General features: G+C 51.9%; 1 protein-coding gene and 12 non-coding genes across 18 annotated transcripts; 9 read left to right on the forward strand and 4 right to left on the reverse strand.

Moving 5' to 3' along the window:
• Window positions 1-76: 76 nt before the first annotated feature.
• Window positions 77-15,553, forward strand: LOC141735135 (E3 ubiquitin-protein ligase TRIM39-like). 6 transcript variants are annotated; one of them, XR_012584653.1, is made up of 8 exons: window positions 77-2,035; window positions 2,949-3,044; window positions 3,690-3,920; window positions 4,967-4,989; window positions 5,731-5,846; window positions 11,648-12,119; window positions 12,491-13,547; window positions 15,316-15,377. XR_012584653.1 is itself a non-coding variant. In XM_074567665.1 (7 exons), the coding sequence occupies exons 2-7, from the start codon at window positions 1,613-1,615 to the stop codon at window positions 7,004-7,006; spliced, it is 1,404 nt and encodes a 467-aa protein (XP_074423766.1). In that variant the 5' UTR covers window positions 77-842; window positions 1,483-1,612; the 3' UTR covers window positions 7,007-10,845. The 6 variants fall into 6 exon arrangements, 3 of the variants coding, with proteins under 3 accessions (XP_074423766.1, XP_074423765.1, XP_074423767.1); XR_012584654.1 differs by lacking the exon at window positions 15,316-15,377 and adding an exon at window positions 15,439-15,553 and having other exon boundaries at window positions 11,648-13,547; XR_012584652.1 differs by having other exon boundaries at window positions 11,648-13,547.
• On the forward strand, window positions 7,140-7,211 carry TRNAE-CUC (transfer RNA glutamic acid (anticodon CUC)). The gene has a single exon. It is a non-coding gene; the product is annotated as a tRNA-Glu (tRNA).
• On the reverse strand, window positions 7,599-7,671 carry TRNAV-CAC (transfer RNA valine (anticodon CAC)). The gene has a single exon. It is a non-coding gene; the product is annotated as a tRNA-Val (tRNA).
• Window positions 8,015-8,123, reverse strand: TRNAL-CAA (transfer RNA leucine (anticodon CAA)). The gene is made up of 2 exons: window positions 8,086-8,123; window positions 8,015-8,060 (listed from the first exon to the last, which is right to left on the reverse strand). It is a non-coding gene; the product is annotated as a tRNA-Leu (tRNA).
• On the reverse strand, window positions 8,400-8,472 carry TRNAK-CUU (transfer RNA lysine (anticodon CUU)). Its single transcript has one exon. It is a non-coding gene; the product is annotated as a tRNA-Lys (tRNA).
• Window positions 8,841-8,913, forward strand: TRNAV-CAC (transfer RNA valine (anticodon CAC)). The gene has a single exon. It is a non-coding gene; the product is annotated as a tRNA-Val (tRNA).
• TRNAE-UUC (transfer RNA glutamic acid (anticodon UUC)) lies at window positions 9,420-9,491 on the reverse strand. The gene has a single exon. It is a non-coding gene; the product is annotated as a tRNA-Glu (tRNA).
• Window positions 9,702-9,773, forward strand: TRNAE-UUC (transfer RNA glutamic acid (anticodon UUC)). Its single transcript has one exon. It is a non-coding gene; the product is annotated as a tRNA-Glu (tRNA).
• Window positions 10,767-10,839, forward strand: TRNAV-CAC (transfer RNA valine (anticodon CAC)). Its single transcript has one exon. It is a non-coding gene; the product is annotated as a tRNA-Val (tRNA).
• TRNAV-AAC (transfer RNA valine (anticodon AAC)) lies at window positions 11,363-11,435 on the forward strand. The gene has a single exon. It is a non-coding gene; the product is annotated as a tRNA-Val (tRNA).
• On the forward strand, window positions 13,710-13,781 carry TRNAE-CUC (transfer RNA glutamic acid (anticodon CUC)). The gene has a single exon. It is a non-coding gene; the product is annotated as a tRNA-Glu (tRNA).
• Window positions 14,103-14,175, forward strand: TRNAK-CUU (transfer RNA lysine (anticodon CUU)). The gene has a single exon. It is a non-coding gene; the product is annotated as a tRNA-Lys (tRNA).
• A 292-nt stretch (window positions 15,554-15,845) lies between the features above and the next one.
• TRNAK-CUU (transfer RNA lysine (anticodon CUU)) lies at window positions 15,846-15,918 on the forward strand. Its single transcript has one exon. It is a non-coding gene; the product is annotated as a tRNA-Lys (tRNA).
• Window positions 15,919-17,012: the final 1,094 nt, after the last annotated feature.

The raw sequence follows: 17,012 nt of genomic DNA on the forward strand, positions 1-17,012 counted from the left end.
GTCACCCGGCCTCAGCCCAATGCAAATAAGCCCCTTTTGCTTCAACACGTGAAGCGCTTCAGAGCAGGAGCTGCCCTTCCACCTGCCACAGGCCCATGGGATTGAGCGATTTCGGTTTGGTTTTTTTTGCCTAAGAGGAAGAAGAACGACATTTTTGGCCCTCCAGGAGAGCCGCGGAGGGATGGAGAGGGGGACGTTTACTGCTTTGCTGTTACTGGGCCCGATTTGGGACGACAAATGGGAAACCCTCTCCAGGGACATGGTTCAGCGGTGGTTTCGTCAGCGTGAGGTCGATGGTTGGACTCGATGGCCTTCAAGGTCCCTTCCAACCCAGATTCTGCGATGCTATTCCATGATTCTACGAGGTCTTGGGGGATCTGGGGGCTCGTTGCTGCAGACGGAGGCAAGGGGTTTTGCAGGGAAACAAGGGTTTCCGAGGCTTTACTAAAAAACGATGCACAAAAAGGCCAGGGGCAGGCTGACGGGGTGAGAGCACAGTCGTGCAGGCAGGCACCCAACTGACCGCTCAAGGTCGGCGCAGCGGGAGCAAAGTGACGTTGGGAAGGGAAAAGCAGCCGTGGGAGATTTCCATTGCTGGAAGGTCATTCCCGAAACGTCACCTTTTTTCCCCCCTCCCTCCCCCCCACAAAAAACCCCCGGTGGCCGAGGGCTGAAGGAAGCTCCTCGGTGGGATCGTGGGTGAAGGGGAAGCGCTTTCCGAGCAGATCGAGGGAGGGGTATGGCCGCTCGCGGGGTCGTTTCATTTACAGGGTGGATGAAAATCCCCTCCCTTCCTCAGCCGTGGACAAACTGGGAAGAAAAGGAAAATTAAAGGCAAGAGGGTGAGTGGTGATCGGCCGCCCTTTGACCCCGGGCTCAGCCCCCCAGCCGTGAAGGCAACGGCCTCCTGTTTAAAAGCAGAATCGAAAGCAACGATAAAAGTATTTATAGCCGCATGTACGCGCGCAGAAACGCGGATGCTGGGCAGGGCGGCGGTTAGGTACGATAATTAACGAAGAGCCGAAACGAGCAGCGAGGAACGCGTCTCGGTGCTTTGGCTTGAAGAAGGGGGGTTTACCCACGGCTGGGGACTTGCTGGAGCTCTATTCCCACGGCCGGTCCCTTCAATTAATAAATTAAAACCGTATTGATTAATGAGCAGCGAGACCAGGCTGGTTTCTGGGGGCTGGGGAGGTTCGTGGCTACCTCTCAGATTGCCCGGGAATTTTCTTTTTTTTTTTTGGGGGGGGGAGGAGGGTTGATACAGGAGCTGCAGGTGTGTCTTTAACAAGTTAGGGAGTTATGAAGGATGTTTATTTCCTGTTTAATCACTTTTCAACCCGACCGCTTTTCCCCTGGGGGAAAACTCTCCCTTCCCCTCTGCAAACCCCTCGGCGCGAGGTTTTTGCTCGGTCGCAACGGGGAGAAAAAAAAAACAAAACCAAAAACCCAAACCCCCAAACTTGCTCTCACCTCCCTCAGGGCCCCGAAACACCTGCAGGAAAAAGAAGAAAAAAAAAAAAACAAAAAAAAAAGGGGGAGCAGCCAATGGGCAAGACCAGCCGGGGCGGAAAACGAAAGCCGCCCCGTCATCATCCTCGCTGCCGAGACCATGGCAGCAGCAGAGAGCCCCGCCGAAAGCTTCCGTGATGAAGCCTCCTGCCCCGTCTGCCTGGGCTTCTTCCAAGACCCCGTCTCCATCCACTGCGGCCACAACTTCTGCCGGGCGTGCATCACCCGCTGCTGGGAGGAAGCCCAGGAGAATTTCACCTGCCCCCGGTGCAAAGAGACGGCCCCGCAGAGAAACCTGAGACCCAACCGGGAGCTGGCAAAGATCATCGAGATCGCCAAGCGGCTGAGCTTGCAGGCGGCCAGAGGAGGGGCTGGGGGGGAAAAGCTGTGCGAGAAGCACCGGGAAGCTCTGAAACTCTTCTGCGAGGAGGACCAGACCCCCATCTGCCTGGTGTGCAGAGAGTCCCAGGCCCACCGGCTCCACGCCGTGGTCCCCATCGAGGAGGCTGCGGAGGAGCACAAGGTGGGACGTCTCTGCGCGGTGTGGGGATGAGGGAGGAGGAGGAGACAACCGGGTTGGGGAGCTTGGCAATATCTGGATTTCTACTCCTTTTTCCCCCTTTCTTACGTTGCCAGCCACCCCAACTGTCTTGATGACGGTGTCCTCATATAAATCGTGCTGGGAAGGAGCCCAGGAGATGATCTAACTCAACCTCCTGCTGAAGAGCAGGGTCAACTATGGTGTCTCGGACGTTTTGGGGTGCAGGAGATGCTGCGTGTAGATGTACCTGGCAGAATCTGGTCTTACGGCGCTGGTGTGCAAGGCAGGGGTTGGGTTTTCCAGCACGTCCACGGTCTCTGGGCTCCGGTTTCGTTGTGTACACATGTGTGCGCGAAAACTGATTTTGCTGAAAGTGGGAAGAAAAATTCGCTGTCACCGCAGACGTGTGGTCTAGCCCCCGGTTTCAACCCACAAGGGCGATGGGGGACACGATCTCCACACCTCTGTGGCATAAACTGGCTTGAATGTCCCATCCAGGCTTTGAAGTTGCGACCAAAAGCAGCAAAACTGAGCAAACAGCCCAAACTTTATAAGTTTTGGGGCAGCCCTGAGCACCGGCTGAACCTGAACAGATGCCACCAGGGTCTCCCCAGGCATTTAAAGCTCCTTGTCGGCTAATTTGGTCCTTTGCCTGAGTCTTTTCCGATCCATGCCATGAATTTCACCCTGGCTGTTGGAGAAAGCGACCCGTTCTGGTTGCCCCGCTCTCCAAGAAATCAGAGTTTATGAATTCCCGGAACCAGACTATTGTGTGATTAAGCAGGGAAGAATCTGGGTTTGTAGGAGATCAACCTGGATATGGGGGGATGACGGTAGTGGGATGGACCAGCTGGAGGAGGAAAAGGCACCGACGAGATGTTTCTTCGCCGCCCAGGAGAAATTCCAGGCTCACGTGCAGATCCTGAAGGAGAGGAGAGAAAAACTGCTGGGGCTGAAAGTGGCCGAGGAAGGGAAAAGCCTGGACTTCCTCGTAAGTGCCTGTCCCTGGGTGGCCATGGCTTTCTCCCTTTCCTTTCGGTTGCCCCTCTGGCCCTGGTGGTGGAGGTGGAGACACGAGCTCCACCATCCCTTGCACGGGCTTGGGAATGTCCTCTCCTTCGGTCTGGGCGGCGATGACACCCCTTCCCCAGGGCTGATTAATTTTCCCCACCCCTCCTGCTCCTTGTTTGTCTCAGCAGGCTGGGAACACATGTTGGATTTGGCCAGGTTGTTCTTGACCTTCTTCTTCCTCACAAGCGGGACGCCTTCCCAGATTCCCCCTGTAAATAAACGGGAATCACCCAATTGCTTCTTTCTTGCCCCGTTTCCCCTTTCCCCGACCTCTTTCGGTGACGCAACGGTTTATGGTTTGGTTTTGTATCTTCCCTTGTGGTCCAAAGGTGTGGAGCATTTCTGGTACAAAGATTACAGTCCATGGGAAATGCCCTTTGCCGGCAACTTCAGCCTAGAAGCGGCAAAAATAAAATATTGTCTTAATTATTCCTCTGCTCTGCCACAGGCGCTGGAATTTATGGCTGTGTTATAAGTCATCTTAAATCATCTCCGTCGCAATTTTTCTCCACCGTTTCTGCCCCCAGCCCCGCCTCTCCCTCGTGCGCGTCGGTTCTCGTTGCAGGAAAGGGTTGAAGCGGAGAGGCAGAAGGTTGTGTCTGAAGTCAAGGAGCTGCGCCAGTTCCTGGAGGGACAGGAACATCTCCTTTTGGACCGGCTGGCAAAGCTGGACCAGGAAATCACGAGGAGACAGGAGGAGAACATCAACAGGCTCTTGGAGGAGATCTCCTCCATCGGTGAGCAGATCCGTGAGCTGGAGGAGAAGTGTCAGCAGCCAGCGTGTGAATTCCTGCAGGTGAGAACCCAGGCCCCTCTGAAGGGGAGATTTAGATGAGATATTTGGAAGAAATTCTTTCCTGTGAGGGCGGTGAGACCCTGGCCCAGGTTGCCCAGAGAAGTTACGGATGCTCCAACCCTGGAGGTGTTCAAGGCCAGGTTGGACGGGGCTTTGAGCAACCTGGTCTGGTGGAAGGTGTCCCTTCTCATGGAACTGGATGGTCTTTATGGTCCCTTCCAACCCAACCCAGTCTATGATGGCCTTCATTTCACCTCGCCGACTGGTGAGGATCTAGTGGAAGGTGTCCCTGCCCACGGCAGGGGGCTTGGAACTAGATGATCTTTAAGATCCCTTCCAACCCAAACCACCTTGTGATTCTATGAAGACTGTTGGCCTTGAACACCACTGGTTCCACCTGGTTGTACGTGTCTACATCCAAAACAATTGTCCAAGGCCCTTCATACGCAGCCGAGAAACAACAGGCGCTCCTTTCATCTCTAGGTAGTCATCCAAACCCATCACCTGAGCCCGCCCTGCAGGCGCAGCTTAACCCCTGATTTCAAACATGCAAATCCGCTGGTGTGCATCAGCAGTAATTACGCCCTTACTGGAAGTGTAGGGATGTGAAAGGTGGTGGGTGATGGCAGAAAATTACAACGAGCTGCTCGTTAAGTGATGTTGCCGTGACCTCACCTAACTCCCCAGCAGATCAGTGCAGGCGGATCAGTAGTATGGGACTATTAAGGACTATTAAGGGACTATTAAGGACTATTAAGGGACTATTAAGGACGACTAAGGGTTGGACGGGGGTTTGAGCAATGTGGTCTGGTGGGAGGTGTCCCTGCCCGTGGTGGGGAGGTTGGAATAAGATGATCTTGGAGGTCCCTTCCCAACCTAAACCATTCTATGGTTCTATGAGGACTCATTTTAGACCCCTAACTTAGACGGAGCGGTGCCTTGAGTTGCCCGGGGTCACCCCCCAGCCCCGCGGTAGCTGCTTGTTGGTCACTATCAGGCTGGCTTTGCTCTGACCTAATGCTCCTTCTCTCCTCTTTCCCTTGTAGGACAGCAGAAACATCTTGAGCAGGTTTGCGGCTCCTTTTTAGACGTTCTTGCGATGTTTATCTCTACGGTGGAGACACTGATGGACTCCAAAAGCCACTTATGATGCCCGTATGATAGGGATTATATAGACCTATAGGAGAAAACCAGGGCACCGCAAAAGGTCCAAGTAGGATTCTGAAGACCAGGGAAAGGTATCAGACGGGATGATGGGACCTCCAGCTCTGCTGCAGCTTCACCTCGATAATTAATCCAAAACTGTTCCTGGAGGTCTGGGCCTTGACTCCCTGCCTTTGTGAGCTCATCAAAAATAGCAAAAGTATTGGATGTTTAAACACTAAAGGAGTCCATCCAGGTGGAGGTATGAACTTCCACCCCCATGACAGACCTCTCCGTGTCCTCTTTGGACATGGATCGAGAAGGTGGGTTATTGGAAACACAAAAGCAGGCAAGGAAAAGCGTATTTTGGGTTTTTTTCCCCTGCATTTACCTTGATGTTGGTTATGATAGAACCATCCTTCACCACCCATGGTGACCATCCACCAGCCTTTACCAGGAAAACCATCCATTCTCTTTGGGAACGAAGTAGATACATGCTTTGGGTCGTCAAACACTTCTCTGGGAGCTCATTAATGACTTGTCATAGGGCCAAGCCTTCGCTCTAGTCCTTATTTCTTGATAAGAAATCCTGGTTGAGAATCGGTCAGTGCGTAATGACAATTCTGAGTGAAGGAAGTATTATTAGAAAGGTCTTCCTTCTTCCCAGGCTCGAGAAGGACGGTGCCCAGGAGCCAGCAGAGACGTCGCCTGAGCTGGGAGAGAAACCCACCGGTCTTCCTGCGAAAAATGTTGCCCTCAAGGAGATGCTGATGAAATATCGAGGTAGAGAGAAAGCGGGGAGGAGGGGGCTCGAGGTCGTGGTGGGTTTGTCTGCAGCAGATCTAAGGAAGGAGATCTCAGGTAGGTAGGAGAAGTCCTGGTGGAGATGGAGAGATGCTTCCACCGCGCCCTACAGAGCTGTAGCCACATTAGCATAGCAAGATGCAATTATCCTCGTTGATTACACGAGAGAGGGGGAATTTGCCTCCTGGCAGAGCTCGGGGAACGCGGTAAGCGTAGGGGTGCTGTGGGACCTCACGTAGGGTCAGCATCACCTTTGGAAACCACCTCTCTGAATGGGACCAAAGGCAAGAAATAGAAATATTTCCACTTGGGAACTTAAAAAAGGAAAGTCATGGGACACCTGAGGTTTTCTTTCTGGTGGCCTGGAGACTCCCAGCAGAAATATCTACACTTCAAAGCCTTACTTTTAGTCTAAATCAAGGTCCCTTCATGCAGCTGCATTTTCTACTCTTCCAGTCTTGCTCATGGGCATAAAACCATTCCCGCTCTGCTCTGGCAAACAGGGATTGGGAGCTGAAGCATCCCGAGGTTAAACAGGGGAGGGGAAAATGGGGAAAACATGACCCTAATGCCCTTGAGGAATGAGCTTGTGCCCGTGATGCTCGTCTTTCTCCCTGTCCCCAGTGAGTCTGACGCTGGATCCCGAGACGGCGCATCCCCGGCTCGTCCTCTCCGAGGACGGCAAGTGTGTGAGATGGGAAGACACCCGCCAGCCCCTTCCCGACAACCCCAAGCGCTTCGACTCCTCTCGCTGCGTCCTGGGCTGCCAGGGCTTTATGGGGGGGAGGCATTACTGGGAGGTGGAGGTGGGCGATGGGGAAGCCTGGGCCGTCGGGGTGGCCAAGGAGTCGGTGAGGAGGAAGGGAAGGATCAGCGTCAACCCCAAGGTGGGGATCTGGGCGGTGGGACAGTGCGGGAGCCAGTACCAGGCTCTCACCTCTCCGACCGTCCCCATCTCCCTGCTCGCTGCCCCCAAAGTCATCGGGATTTACCTGGACTACGAAGCGGGGCGAGTGGCATTTTTCGATTCCAATAACGAGGCCCCCATCTTCACCTACCCGCCGGCATCCTTTGCCGGGGAGCAAATCCTCCCCCTGCTCTGCCTGGGGAGGGGGTGCCAGTTCACGCTCTCCCCCTGATCCCCGCCCCCCTTCCCCGCCCCGGGGTGAAAACAAGGGAAAAAAACCCAAAAATAAACGAGAAACAAGTCAAAGAAATGCGATAATTGGTCCTGGCTGAGATGCTGCAGCGTGCGATAAGCGGCGCGCAGCCTCCCTGGTGGTCTAGTGGTTAGGATTCGGCGCTCTCACCGCCGCGGCCCGGGTTCGATTCCCGGTCAGGGAAGAAGTTTTTTCACCTCTCTCTTTCATTTGGTGAAAAAAAGCTTTTTATATTATAACAAGGCGTCCCCCCTGCGAAACATTCCCTTCTTCTAGCTCTTTGTTTCGATGCTTTCCCAGCCGTGAGCCTTTGCCTCTGCAGCTTGCTGCAGCCCTGCTTCACCTCTTTTGGGTATTTATTCTTTAAATGGGTGTTATTTACCAGTCAGAAATTTTATTTAATATGGGGAGCAGCGAGAAGTAGTCATCCGAACCGTGAAAAAACCCGGGAGAACTTGGAAAGGCAGTATTTTTGCAAGAAGAAAGGAAAAAGAAAAGAATAAACCTTCCGAAAACATAAAAAAAAAAAACAAACCCAAAAAAACCGGAGGGGAGAAAAAGCGGAAAGGACTGTTTCTGCCCGGTTTCGAACCGGGGACCTTTCGCGTGTGAGGCGAACGTGATAACCACTACACTACAGAAACGCCGCTGGTGGCACCCGTCTGCCCAAATCGGACTCCTCCAAAGAGTCCGCTCCAAGACCCACCTTATTTTTGGGGACCTTTCGGCTGATTTCAAGGAAACGAGCTGGTTTCACCATCGAGTGCAAAAAGATAAAAGAAAAAAAGCCAGAATTCTGTAAAAAAACAGCGAAAAGAACCTTTCTGCGCCCTTCCCACTCCGCGCTGGGGGAAAACGGCGATTTCAGGATTTTTTTGAGGTGTAGGCGCACGGCGCTGGGGTGGTTGCGGCCGGAGGGAGTGGCGCAAAAATGTAAAAAAAGGGGAGGAAAAAGGTGTTTTTTAGGAATGAACCCAAAAAGGAACCTGTCAGGAGTGGGATTTGAACCCACGCCTCCACACGGAGACCAGAACACCCAACTGCGGGGAAAGCAAAGCCTTGAGTCTGGCGCCTTAGACCACTCGGCCATCCTGACGGCGGCAAGTTTTAGCCAAAAAAGAGAATATAGCCATGCTGAAAATGACGATTTTTTTTTCCTATTTTGTTTTTCTTTTGCTGTTTTTCTTTTGCTTGTTTTTTCTTTTTTCATTCTCTCGGATGGTTTGCTTCTTCGGGGTGGTTTTCTTCTTTTGGGGCGATTTCCTTCCTTTTGGCTGATTCGCTTCTTTTTTCTGGGTGATTTTGGGGGGCGGGCACTCTGGGGAGGGCGGGAGTAACTTTCGTGGGGATGACTTAAAAAAAAAAAACTCAGCGCCCAACGTGGGGCTCGAACCCACGACCCTGAGATTAAGAGTCTCATGCTCTACCGACTGAGCTAGCCGGGCTCTGTAATCATACCTCTCTATCCCCTTCTTAGTGCGAGATTACGGGTGGTTTCAACCTTTGTGGTGCTAAAATTGGGGCGAAACCCCCCTAGGAAGATTTTTTTTTGGGGGGGGGGGAAACGCTGAAAAAATCTCCTCGCCGAAACCCTGCGCGGGAATTATGCAAATCTAAGCAAATTTTTTCGCTCCTGCAATTAAAAACACGGCGAAGAGCCCCTTTCCTCCTCGGGTGAGTTACAAGGAGGCAGAATTTCCTGTGAATTCCGTGGGAAAGCTCTTTCTTTGGCGGCTTTTCCGCGCGTTTTGGTGCCCCAGAGGGGTTAAGGGTACAGGGGAGGGCGGGGGAGCCCCAGAGGGGGCCGCGGCGCGTTTCTGTAGTGTAGTGGTTATCACGTTCGCCTCACACGCGAAAGGTCCCCGGTTCGAAACCGGGCAGAAACAGGTCCGAAATTTTTTCTTTTTTTTTTTTTTTTTTCCTCCTTTTCATGAATTTTCTGGCTCAATATTCCTGGAACGGAAACACTTGCCAAAAAAAAAAAAAAGCCAACAAACCGCCTATATTTATATCACAATTTTCACGGTAGGATTTATTTTATCCATTAATATTTTCCCTTGGGACATGGTGACAAGTGCAGCAGCAGGTTCAGCACAGCCTGGGGACATGTTGTATCACTGGGGAAAAACGTCCTTTTTGGGTAGCAATATGCAGGAATCCGTTAAAGCATCCGCATCCCCCAACAGGCCCCCAATATAGGGAAGGGGAGCAGAGAAAACGCTCTCGTAAATTCAGTTCCACCAGGTCCTGGGAATATTATTGTTCCAGAAACAGCTTGACTGCTTTAATCTTCCATGGATTTAGATTTGTGTTTTATTTGCAGGCAGAAATCCAGCAGAGTTGGGAAAGAATTTAGATATTCAGCTGACTTTTAGAAAAGGTGGCGTTTTCCTTCCCTGACCGGGAATCGAACCCGGGCCGCGGCGGTGAAAGCGCCGAATCCTAGCCACTAGACCACCAGGGAGACGATGTTGGCCCAATTTTTACCAATCTCCCCAGTTATCGCTCCATAATTCGCGGCTTTAAAATTGCCGCCTCCCGTCAGCCCGGCAGGAGACGCGTTGCCCCGGCCGCAGAACTAATAGAAAAAAGCAAAATTAATTAAAAATAAGAAAGCTAATCTTAAAAAAGTAGTTAAATTAATTAAAAACATCTGTTTTTTTTAAACCAGGTCTCCCTGGTGGTCTAGTGGCTAGGATCCGGCGCTTTCACCGCCGTGGCCCGGGTTCGATTCCCGGTCAGGGAAAGTTCCTCTACAAATAGGGGGATTTCGCTAGAAATTATTATTTTTGCCTCCCCTCGTGGGGGCCCGCAGGGATGCCCTGCACGTCGGGGTTGGGTCCTGTACCAAAGAAAAACTCTTCTTCCTCCTGCAACGGCTACAAAAATGGCCATTTTTCTAGTGTAAACAGCAAATTTAAGGGGAATTTTGGTAGAAAAGGAATGGGGAGAAGGTGGAGGAGGAGACACGGGTCCATCCAGTCACTAATTTGTCCCATGTCACGGAGAGGTTGTCACGTTCGCCTAACATGCGAAAGGCTCCTGGTTCAGAACCAGGCAGAAACACCTCTTTGGGGGGCTTTTTAGGGTGTTTTTAAAGCATCACCTTGATTTTTTTCGCCCGTTTGCGCCCGTCAGCAAAACATCGCTTCCAAACGTGATGGAAAATTAAAAGGCGGAGAAGGGTCGCCAGCACGGGGAAACTTTAATTTTCTGTATCATGATGCACAACTGTATACGTAACTTTAAATATATGTATAATATACGCACGAATATTTTGATTCTTGCGAAAAATTAATATTCAGCAACAGAACTGAGACTTCTTCTTTCCTTTAGGGTTCATCGTTGAGGAACCCAACCTAAACCCAAATTAGGTTAAATGCCTCATTGGAACATAAAGGCGTTATCTATGGACAGGGCGGGAGAAACGAGTGGTTTGGGGTTTTTTTTTGGTGTTTTCTGGAAAAACATGAGATTGCTTCTGCATTTTTTCAGCCGAGGACCTTTATTTTTTTGCGTATGAGACCAACGTGCAACCAAGCATGGAAACGCCTTGCCGGCATCGGGGTGATGCTCCGCGAGCGGGAGAGCAGAGAAAATGGGCTAAAACCAAGTAGTTTGGGGGTCTGCGTTGGGGGGAGCAACATGGGTGTAATTCCCAGAAGGGTTTGGGGTGCTTGGAGGCAACAAATGGGGTTCATCGTATTGTGGATTTGGTGCAAAGGGGGGAATTCACCCAGTTTCTGTAGTGTAGTGGTTATCACGTTCGCCTCACACGCGAAAGGTCCCCGGTTCGAAACCGGGCAGAAACAGCACTTTTACGGGTTTTTTTCTCTCCTTATTTTACAAATATTGAAGGTGTTGGGTCATTTTGTGCGGGGAGGGTGACAACCAGAGCGTCACTTAGCTCTAGTTTGGCCAACGGGAGAAGACGACCTTGGCTGTCCCCCTTGCAAAGTGATGGCTGGGGTGTCCCTGGGGAAAGACGTCTTCGTTTTGTGTCTCGTCCCTTAAAAACCGGTTTTAACCGGGGAATTCCCTCCGGATGTTCAAAAGTTGTACATTTTGGCGTTCCCTTGGTTGCCCCCGTTGCTCTGAGCACCCTCAAGAGGTCATGAAGAAGGGTGGCCTGGATGGGTGTTGGCCAAGGGGGTGGGGTACGATTGTGCGGTTGGTGCTTTTGGAAGATGAAAGGGGGGGGAAATAAGCAGAAAAAGGGGGGGGGAAGGGCAGATGGATGCGGGAAGCGTCACTAGGAATAGGGGGAATTCGATGGGGAAAAACCCCTTTATTCTGAATTCCCACAAATATGAGCCCCAGGAGGCAGCTCTGCGGGTTTCTGTAGTGTAGTGGTTATCACGTTCGCCTAACACGCGAAAGGTCCCTGGTTCGAAACCAGGCAGAAACAGCTTTTTTTGGGTTTTTTTTCTTAAGGTTCCCCTCCATCTGTATTTTTCCACCACTCTCTGCAATGTGCTTACACACGACACCCGTGTGCTCTTTGAGATGTAATCTAGCTGTTATTTGGGGGTGGTTTTGAGCCTGAGACCAGCGGAGGGGGTGGGGGATGACCATCCCAGCACTTTTACATCCAGAATTTTTGGCTTTCCACACGGATAGAGCAATTTGCGTTTATACCCTGCTGCTTCATCGGATCTCATCTTGTGCCATCACGTCGCGTCCTGACCTCACGCTGAGGGATAGTGCCGTGTTCACGGGGACCTTCGGCTCTTCTTCCTCGCATGGAAAGACCATCTGCCCAACTGGCGGCACTAGTGAGCATTAATGGCCCCACCTGGGACCCCCCATCCCCTGCCCATGGTCCACGGGCTCTATTTAAGCTCAGTCCTGGAACTTTCAGCCATTTTGCAAGTTGCCTTGGTGGACTATCCATGTGTGGCTGTTTCGAGACCAGGTTGGATGAGGCTCTGGGTCAACCTGGTCTAGTGGAAGATGTCCCTTCCCATGGCAGGGGGTTGGAACTGGATGGTCTTGAAGGTCCCTTCCAACCTAAACCATTTGATGGCCATGGACCCTGTTGTTCTACTCAACTTGCCTCCTGCCCATGGACTTCCCTGCTGCCCTCACTCAGGTACCACAGGACAGACCCTGCATGAAGAGCTCGGGGTGGGAATTATCCAGTTATATCCCAAAAGGGTAGAGTTTTTTCTGCTGTGTGGCGAGGACCAACTTGGTGCCATCCCTGCATGACGGTGGGTTTGTTCCTGGGATGTTGTTATTTCTTTGGCTTAAATATTACTTAAATATTTCTCAGTTCTCCCTCTTGCATCTTCACTCTCCCATCCCTGGAGGTGTTCAAGGCCAGGTTGGACAGGGCTTTGAGCAGCCTGTTCTAGTGGGAGGTGTCCCTGCCCATGTCAGGAGAGTTGGAACTGGATGATTTTGAAGGTTCTTTCCAACCCAAACCATTCTCTGGTTCTATCCAACCTCTCTCTTGCCCAGGTTGAGTCTCTTCCCACCCTTGTCTCATGGCTCGGCTCTGTTCCTGGCTCTTGTACCCAAAAAGATGATCCTGCTATGCTCAAAACCAACAGTGGAGTTTGTTCCCTTCCCCCGCCAACGGATTTTGCATTCATTCATCCCATGAATGAGCTGAAAAAAACCCACAAGACTGGGTGGTGGAGGAGACTTTGCAAGTCCTGCGTTCTGGCTTCTGGGTGGAATTATTTGTTCTTGGGCCGTGACCTAGAATAGCGGCCAAAATCTCCAGCTCCGCATTCAATTAACTCTCTGGAGCACAACCCGCCGTCGTTAAATCTGGGTTTTCCCCTCCTCGCCCCATCTCCGCTGACCTACATCCCCACGGAGCTTTTGTTAAAGCCCTTGGCTCTTTGTATTTCCATTCTTCCCGAAATGCGGGCGGAAAGAAGAGGAAGCCGCGGCACTTTTCCTGCTGAGCTGTTTTCATCCTCCTCATCCTCCCGTCAAAATTCCGCTATAACGCGCCAATGCGATGTGAGCGGTTGAAGGGAATCTCTTCTGAAAATGGGGACTTCCCTGCAAACTTAGGAGATATGGAGCAGCAGCTGGAGAAAAAGGCATGACTCATGACTGAACTATGTTCAAACATGGGCCAGATGCCTAAAAATCAGGAAAAAAAATAATCAGTAAATGATCTGGAATCCTCATGAATCCCAAGGATCAGACTCATCCCCTTGCAGGAACAGCACGATCCGCAGCTCTGCATATTTTTTTTTTTGATAGAGATGTCCGTAACCTGCTCTTTTTCACCCTTATATCACAGCCACGAAATGGAGGAAGCTGTGGCTTCCACGGTGTTTTCCGCGCAGCTGAATGCGCTGGGGTGGATCCAGCAGCTGGAACACTGGGACGACCTTCCAGTTCTGATGGGAGCAGACAGAAACCCTGTGTGTTTGGGGCCAGTAGAAGGGGGAAAAAAAGCCTTTTGGTGGCCTCAAGACCATTTTGGGTTAAACTTTGGCCTCCCGGGTGTCAGAGAAGGCACTGAGAAGGGCCGACGGCTGGATGGAAGCAGAAGGTAAACCCGAGAGCGTGTTGGCTCGGGAGGATTTTACCATTTATCTGCTAAAGGAAGGAGGAGGAAAATACACTGAGACCCCCAACACATCAAATACGACCCCAATACTCCGTACCCCCCGTAGCTGGTGTTGTATTTGGGAGAATAAGGGGTTTTTGTCCTTCCCTGGTGGTCTAGTGGTTAGGATTCGGCGCTCTCACCGCCGCGGCCCGGGTTCGATTCCCGGTCAGGGAAAGAAAGCTTTTAAGCCTTTCTTTTTTTTTTTTTCCCCCAAACTTAATGGGACCAGCTGCACAACGCGAAGCATCCCGACCCCCCCGCGGCCCGGCCGTGGGTGCGGAGCGTGGCTGGAGGGAGACCAAAAGGGGACTTGGCACTTCAGCCGCCACAGAGCGGGGGGGGGGTGGGGGGGAATAGACGAAACCTGCGGCCTGGAGCTTTTCCTGCTGGATTCTCCCTCCTGAGATGAAATTCCACCAATTCCCTCTCCTCGCCCATCGCGCTGGCACCGCCCGGTCGCGGCTGAGGGGCTGCACCCTCCCCTTTTCATACGCAGCCCGGCTAGCTCAGTCGGTAGAGCATGAGACTCTTAATCTCAGGGTCGTGGGTTCGAGCCCCACGTTGGGCGAAGTCGCTTTTGACGTTTTTACCCCACTCCCCTCGCAGAAAAAAATTAATTTTCGGACTGTTTCAGGTAGATCAGAGCACGAGTTTACGTAATGGGAAAAGGAGCTGTGGTGAAATCAGGGTGGCCTTCAGTTCTCCAAAAGGAGGAAAGACACCTTCTTTCTTACCCTTTCCGTCGTTTTTCTGTCTTAAATTCTCCTCCAACCTCTGCTGCTGCAGATTCCACTTGCTCTCGTCTCAAGCCCTAACACGACGTTATTTACTATAGCTTTATGCAGGCTTTTGAGCTGTGGCTGTTTTGAGCCAAAGGATTTGGGAATAACTTGGAGCAGGTAGGCGGGTTTCTTAGAATCCTTTCCTAATTAACCATGTCGTTACTTAAGGTGTAACCACGGAGTTTAAACCATCCAGAAAAGACGGTGGGCACCAGCCTCCGTGCTCTGTTATGAGCCCTATTTCTCGAGCACGCGTGGTCCGTGAGCTGTGTTGGTTCCTGGGGCGCACCTCGGTGCATTAAGCAAGCTTCCACCCCACGGGGGTCGTCAACTGGCTTTCAGCCACCTGTGTCCCACCAAGGCCAAGCTTGCTTGCTCCAACGGAGAGGTCGACGCAGCTCTGCCACCCGTCTGTGGTTTAAAGGAAGCCAACTGCCGTGGTCCGTAGGCTCGAAGGGTTGAAGAGCATGTTTTAGCCATTCCAGGTCCCCTGCAGGCAGTAGCTCAGCTGAGGGAAAGGCTGGAGAGGAAAATCAAAGCAAGAAAAATACAAAGAGGGGAGAGAAGTGGTGCCAAAACTCTTTTTCTCTTCTGTAAAGTCCTACTGGCGAGCTTAGGAGAAACGGGCTTCAGGATCAGGTCAACGTTTCCCAGCCCTTGTCTTCTCTTAGTCTCTTCTCCATGAAAAACCGCGCCCAGTGGGATAAATTGGAGTGATTAAACGCGATGCTGAACAGGGAGGGGGACAGAGAAGGGAGGAGGGAGGGTTTGCAGGCCCCCCAGATGGGATGGGGCACATCCTTCTCCCCCTGCTTTGGGTGTGATTTGTGGAGGAAAACTCGAATTAGCTGGTCTCAAAAGGGGACTCGTGAAGCGGAGAAGGGCTATGGGTCTATAAAATCGGCCTCTTTGGCTCTTTCTTGTAGGATTAACCCTGGGTTGGCTTCGAAGTTGTGAGCTGGGAGGGGGTTTCTCTGCACAGAGGGAGATGAAAGGGCCTGAGAGCCTGTAGACTCGCCCACGTAACGGATGACTCCACGTCCCGGAAGGTCTCTCCGGGCTCGGTGAGGAGCCGTGTTTGCCCAGGTGCGAGCAGAAGCATTGTTCCCACCAAACAATGTCCCCCGGTGGCTCCAAGGTCGTTCAGGTCCTGGGTCAGCCCAAGCGCAGGAGAAGGATAAAGGCGGTGGGGACGCGCGGCCGGCGGACGCTCGGACCTCGGAGGGGGAAGCGGAGCCTGGTAAGGGACCTTCTCTCGGGGCTGTGTTTTTGGGACTTTTCTGCACTTTGAGTCCGCTGGCACCACCCCAACGCACCCTCACGAACCGCCCAGGGAAGAGCGTCCGCTTATTTGAATGCCGCTATTTTCATACTCATAAAACTGAACACTTTGCTAAATCGTTGCCAAATTCACACTTTCAGGCAGAAAAATAGTGGAAAAAAGAGCAACTCGTCAGCCCGGCTAGCTCAGTCGGTAGAGCATGAGACTCTTAATCTCAGGGTCGTGGGTTCGAGCCCCACGTTGGGCGCTAGAGGTTTTAATGTTTTTTTTTTTCTGTTTCTGTACCCAAACCTGCCTGCTTCTGGGTACAGACAATTGCCGGTGCTAGGTCTAAGCAAGAGGTGGTGGAAGCATCTCAGGAAATAAAGAAATGTGCGGGTTTTTTTTATTCATAAGATCATTTTATTCATTTGGGAGACTTCTGCCTCGAAGCACAGCTGTTAAAATTGATAGAGCAGCAAGGTGGGATTGTCTGTATTTCAGCTTTTTAAGGTGCTGGAGGATTGTCTAACAACGTCCTTCAAGTTTCTCTACTCATTTTGCCCCAAAAGGGACCTCAAAGACATCTGTACTGTGAGGGTTTTTTTGCCCCATTGGTTTTCCCCCCCTGCCAGAAGGCTGATCACTGAGTAAACTCGTTACAGGGATTAATTAACTGCTGGAGCCGTTCTCATCCATAGGCAACCCTGTGCTGGGCTGAGGTGCAGCTGGGAGGTCAGGATCTGTCCCCTTTCCCAAGATGAAGGTGCTCTTCGTGGGGTTGACCCTTGTCTTCTGCATTGGAGTTGGTAAGTGGAGCGTCACGGTTAAATGGGACTTGATAAGAGGCCAGGGAGTATCTGGTGGTGGTTGGAGGGGTCTTGCCAAGCCCGTGATGTCTGCAGTGTTGTCACAGCGTGACCTGGGTGTCATCTGCTCCGAGTCAACCCCCAGCAGAGAGAAATCTCTGCCGCTGTTTTCAGCGTTACCTGAATGGAAATGACTCTTCCACTCGCTTCCCAGTAGACTCAGAGAGACCTCCTCTGGGCCAGGAGCTTCAGCTGTAGGTTGCTGGATCCCGGGCTAGATGTGCACCTTCTCTGCCCCGGGGAGCTGTTGTCATGGTCTTGCTGTGGATGAACCCCACCCCACATCCACGTTTATTCTCTGTGGGTCCGTAGTTTGGTTTGTTCACCTAAAGCCGTGTTTGCAAAGCTCTACCAAGAAGGGTTAAGTGTCCATAGGCGTCGCTTGCCTCTCCCCTACGGATGAGGGCTGTGAAGGTGACACTTGGTTCTTTCCCTGTGGGGCTTTACATCTTCTCGGGGTGACCTCCAGCTTATCATAGGGGGTGTCTGAAAG

This window comes from Larus michahellis, chromosome 29, assembly GCF_964199755.1.
Source record: "Larus michahellis chromosome 29, bLarMic1.1, whole genome shotgun sequence".
NCBI lineage: Eukaryota > Metazoa > Chordata > Aves > Charadriiformes > Laridae > Larus > Larus michahellis.

Bases quoted from the DNA above. Each gene is read 5' to 3' on its own strand.
- LOC141735135 (XM_074567664.1), top strand. From the start codon at position 1,310: ATGTTTATTTCCTGTTTAATCACTTTTCAACCCGACCGCTTTTCCCCT. The intron at 2,036-2,948 runs GTGGGACGTCTC...TTCGCCGCCCAG, and splicing joins AGGCTGCGGAGGAGCACAAG to GAGAAATTCCAGGCTCACGT. The intron at 5,847-6,491 runs GTAGAGAGAAAG...CCCTGTCCCCAG, and splicing joins GATGCTGATGAAATATCGAG to TGAGTCTGACGCTGGATCCC.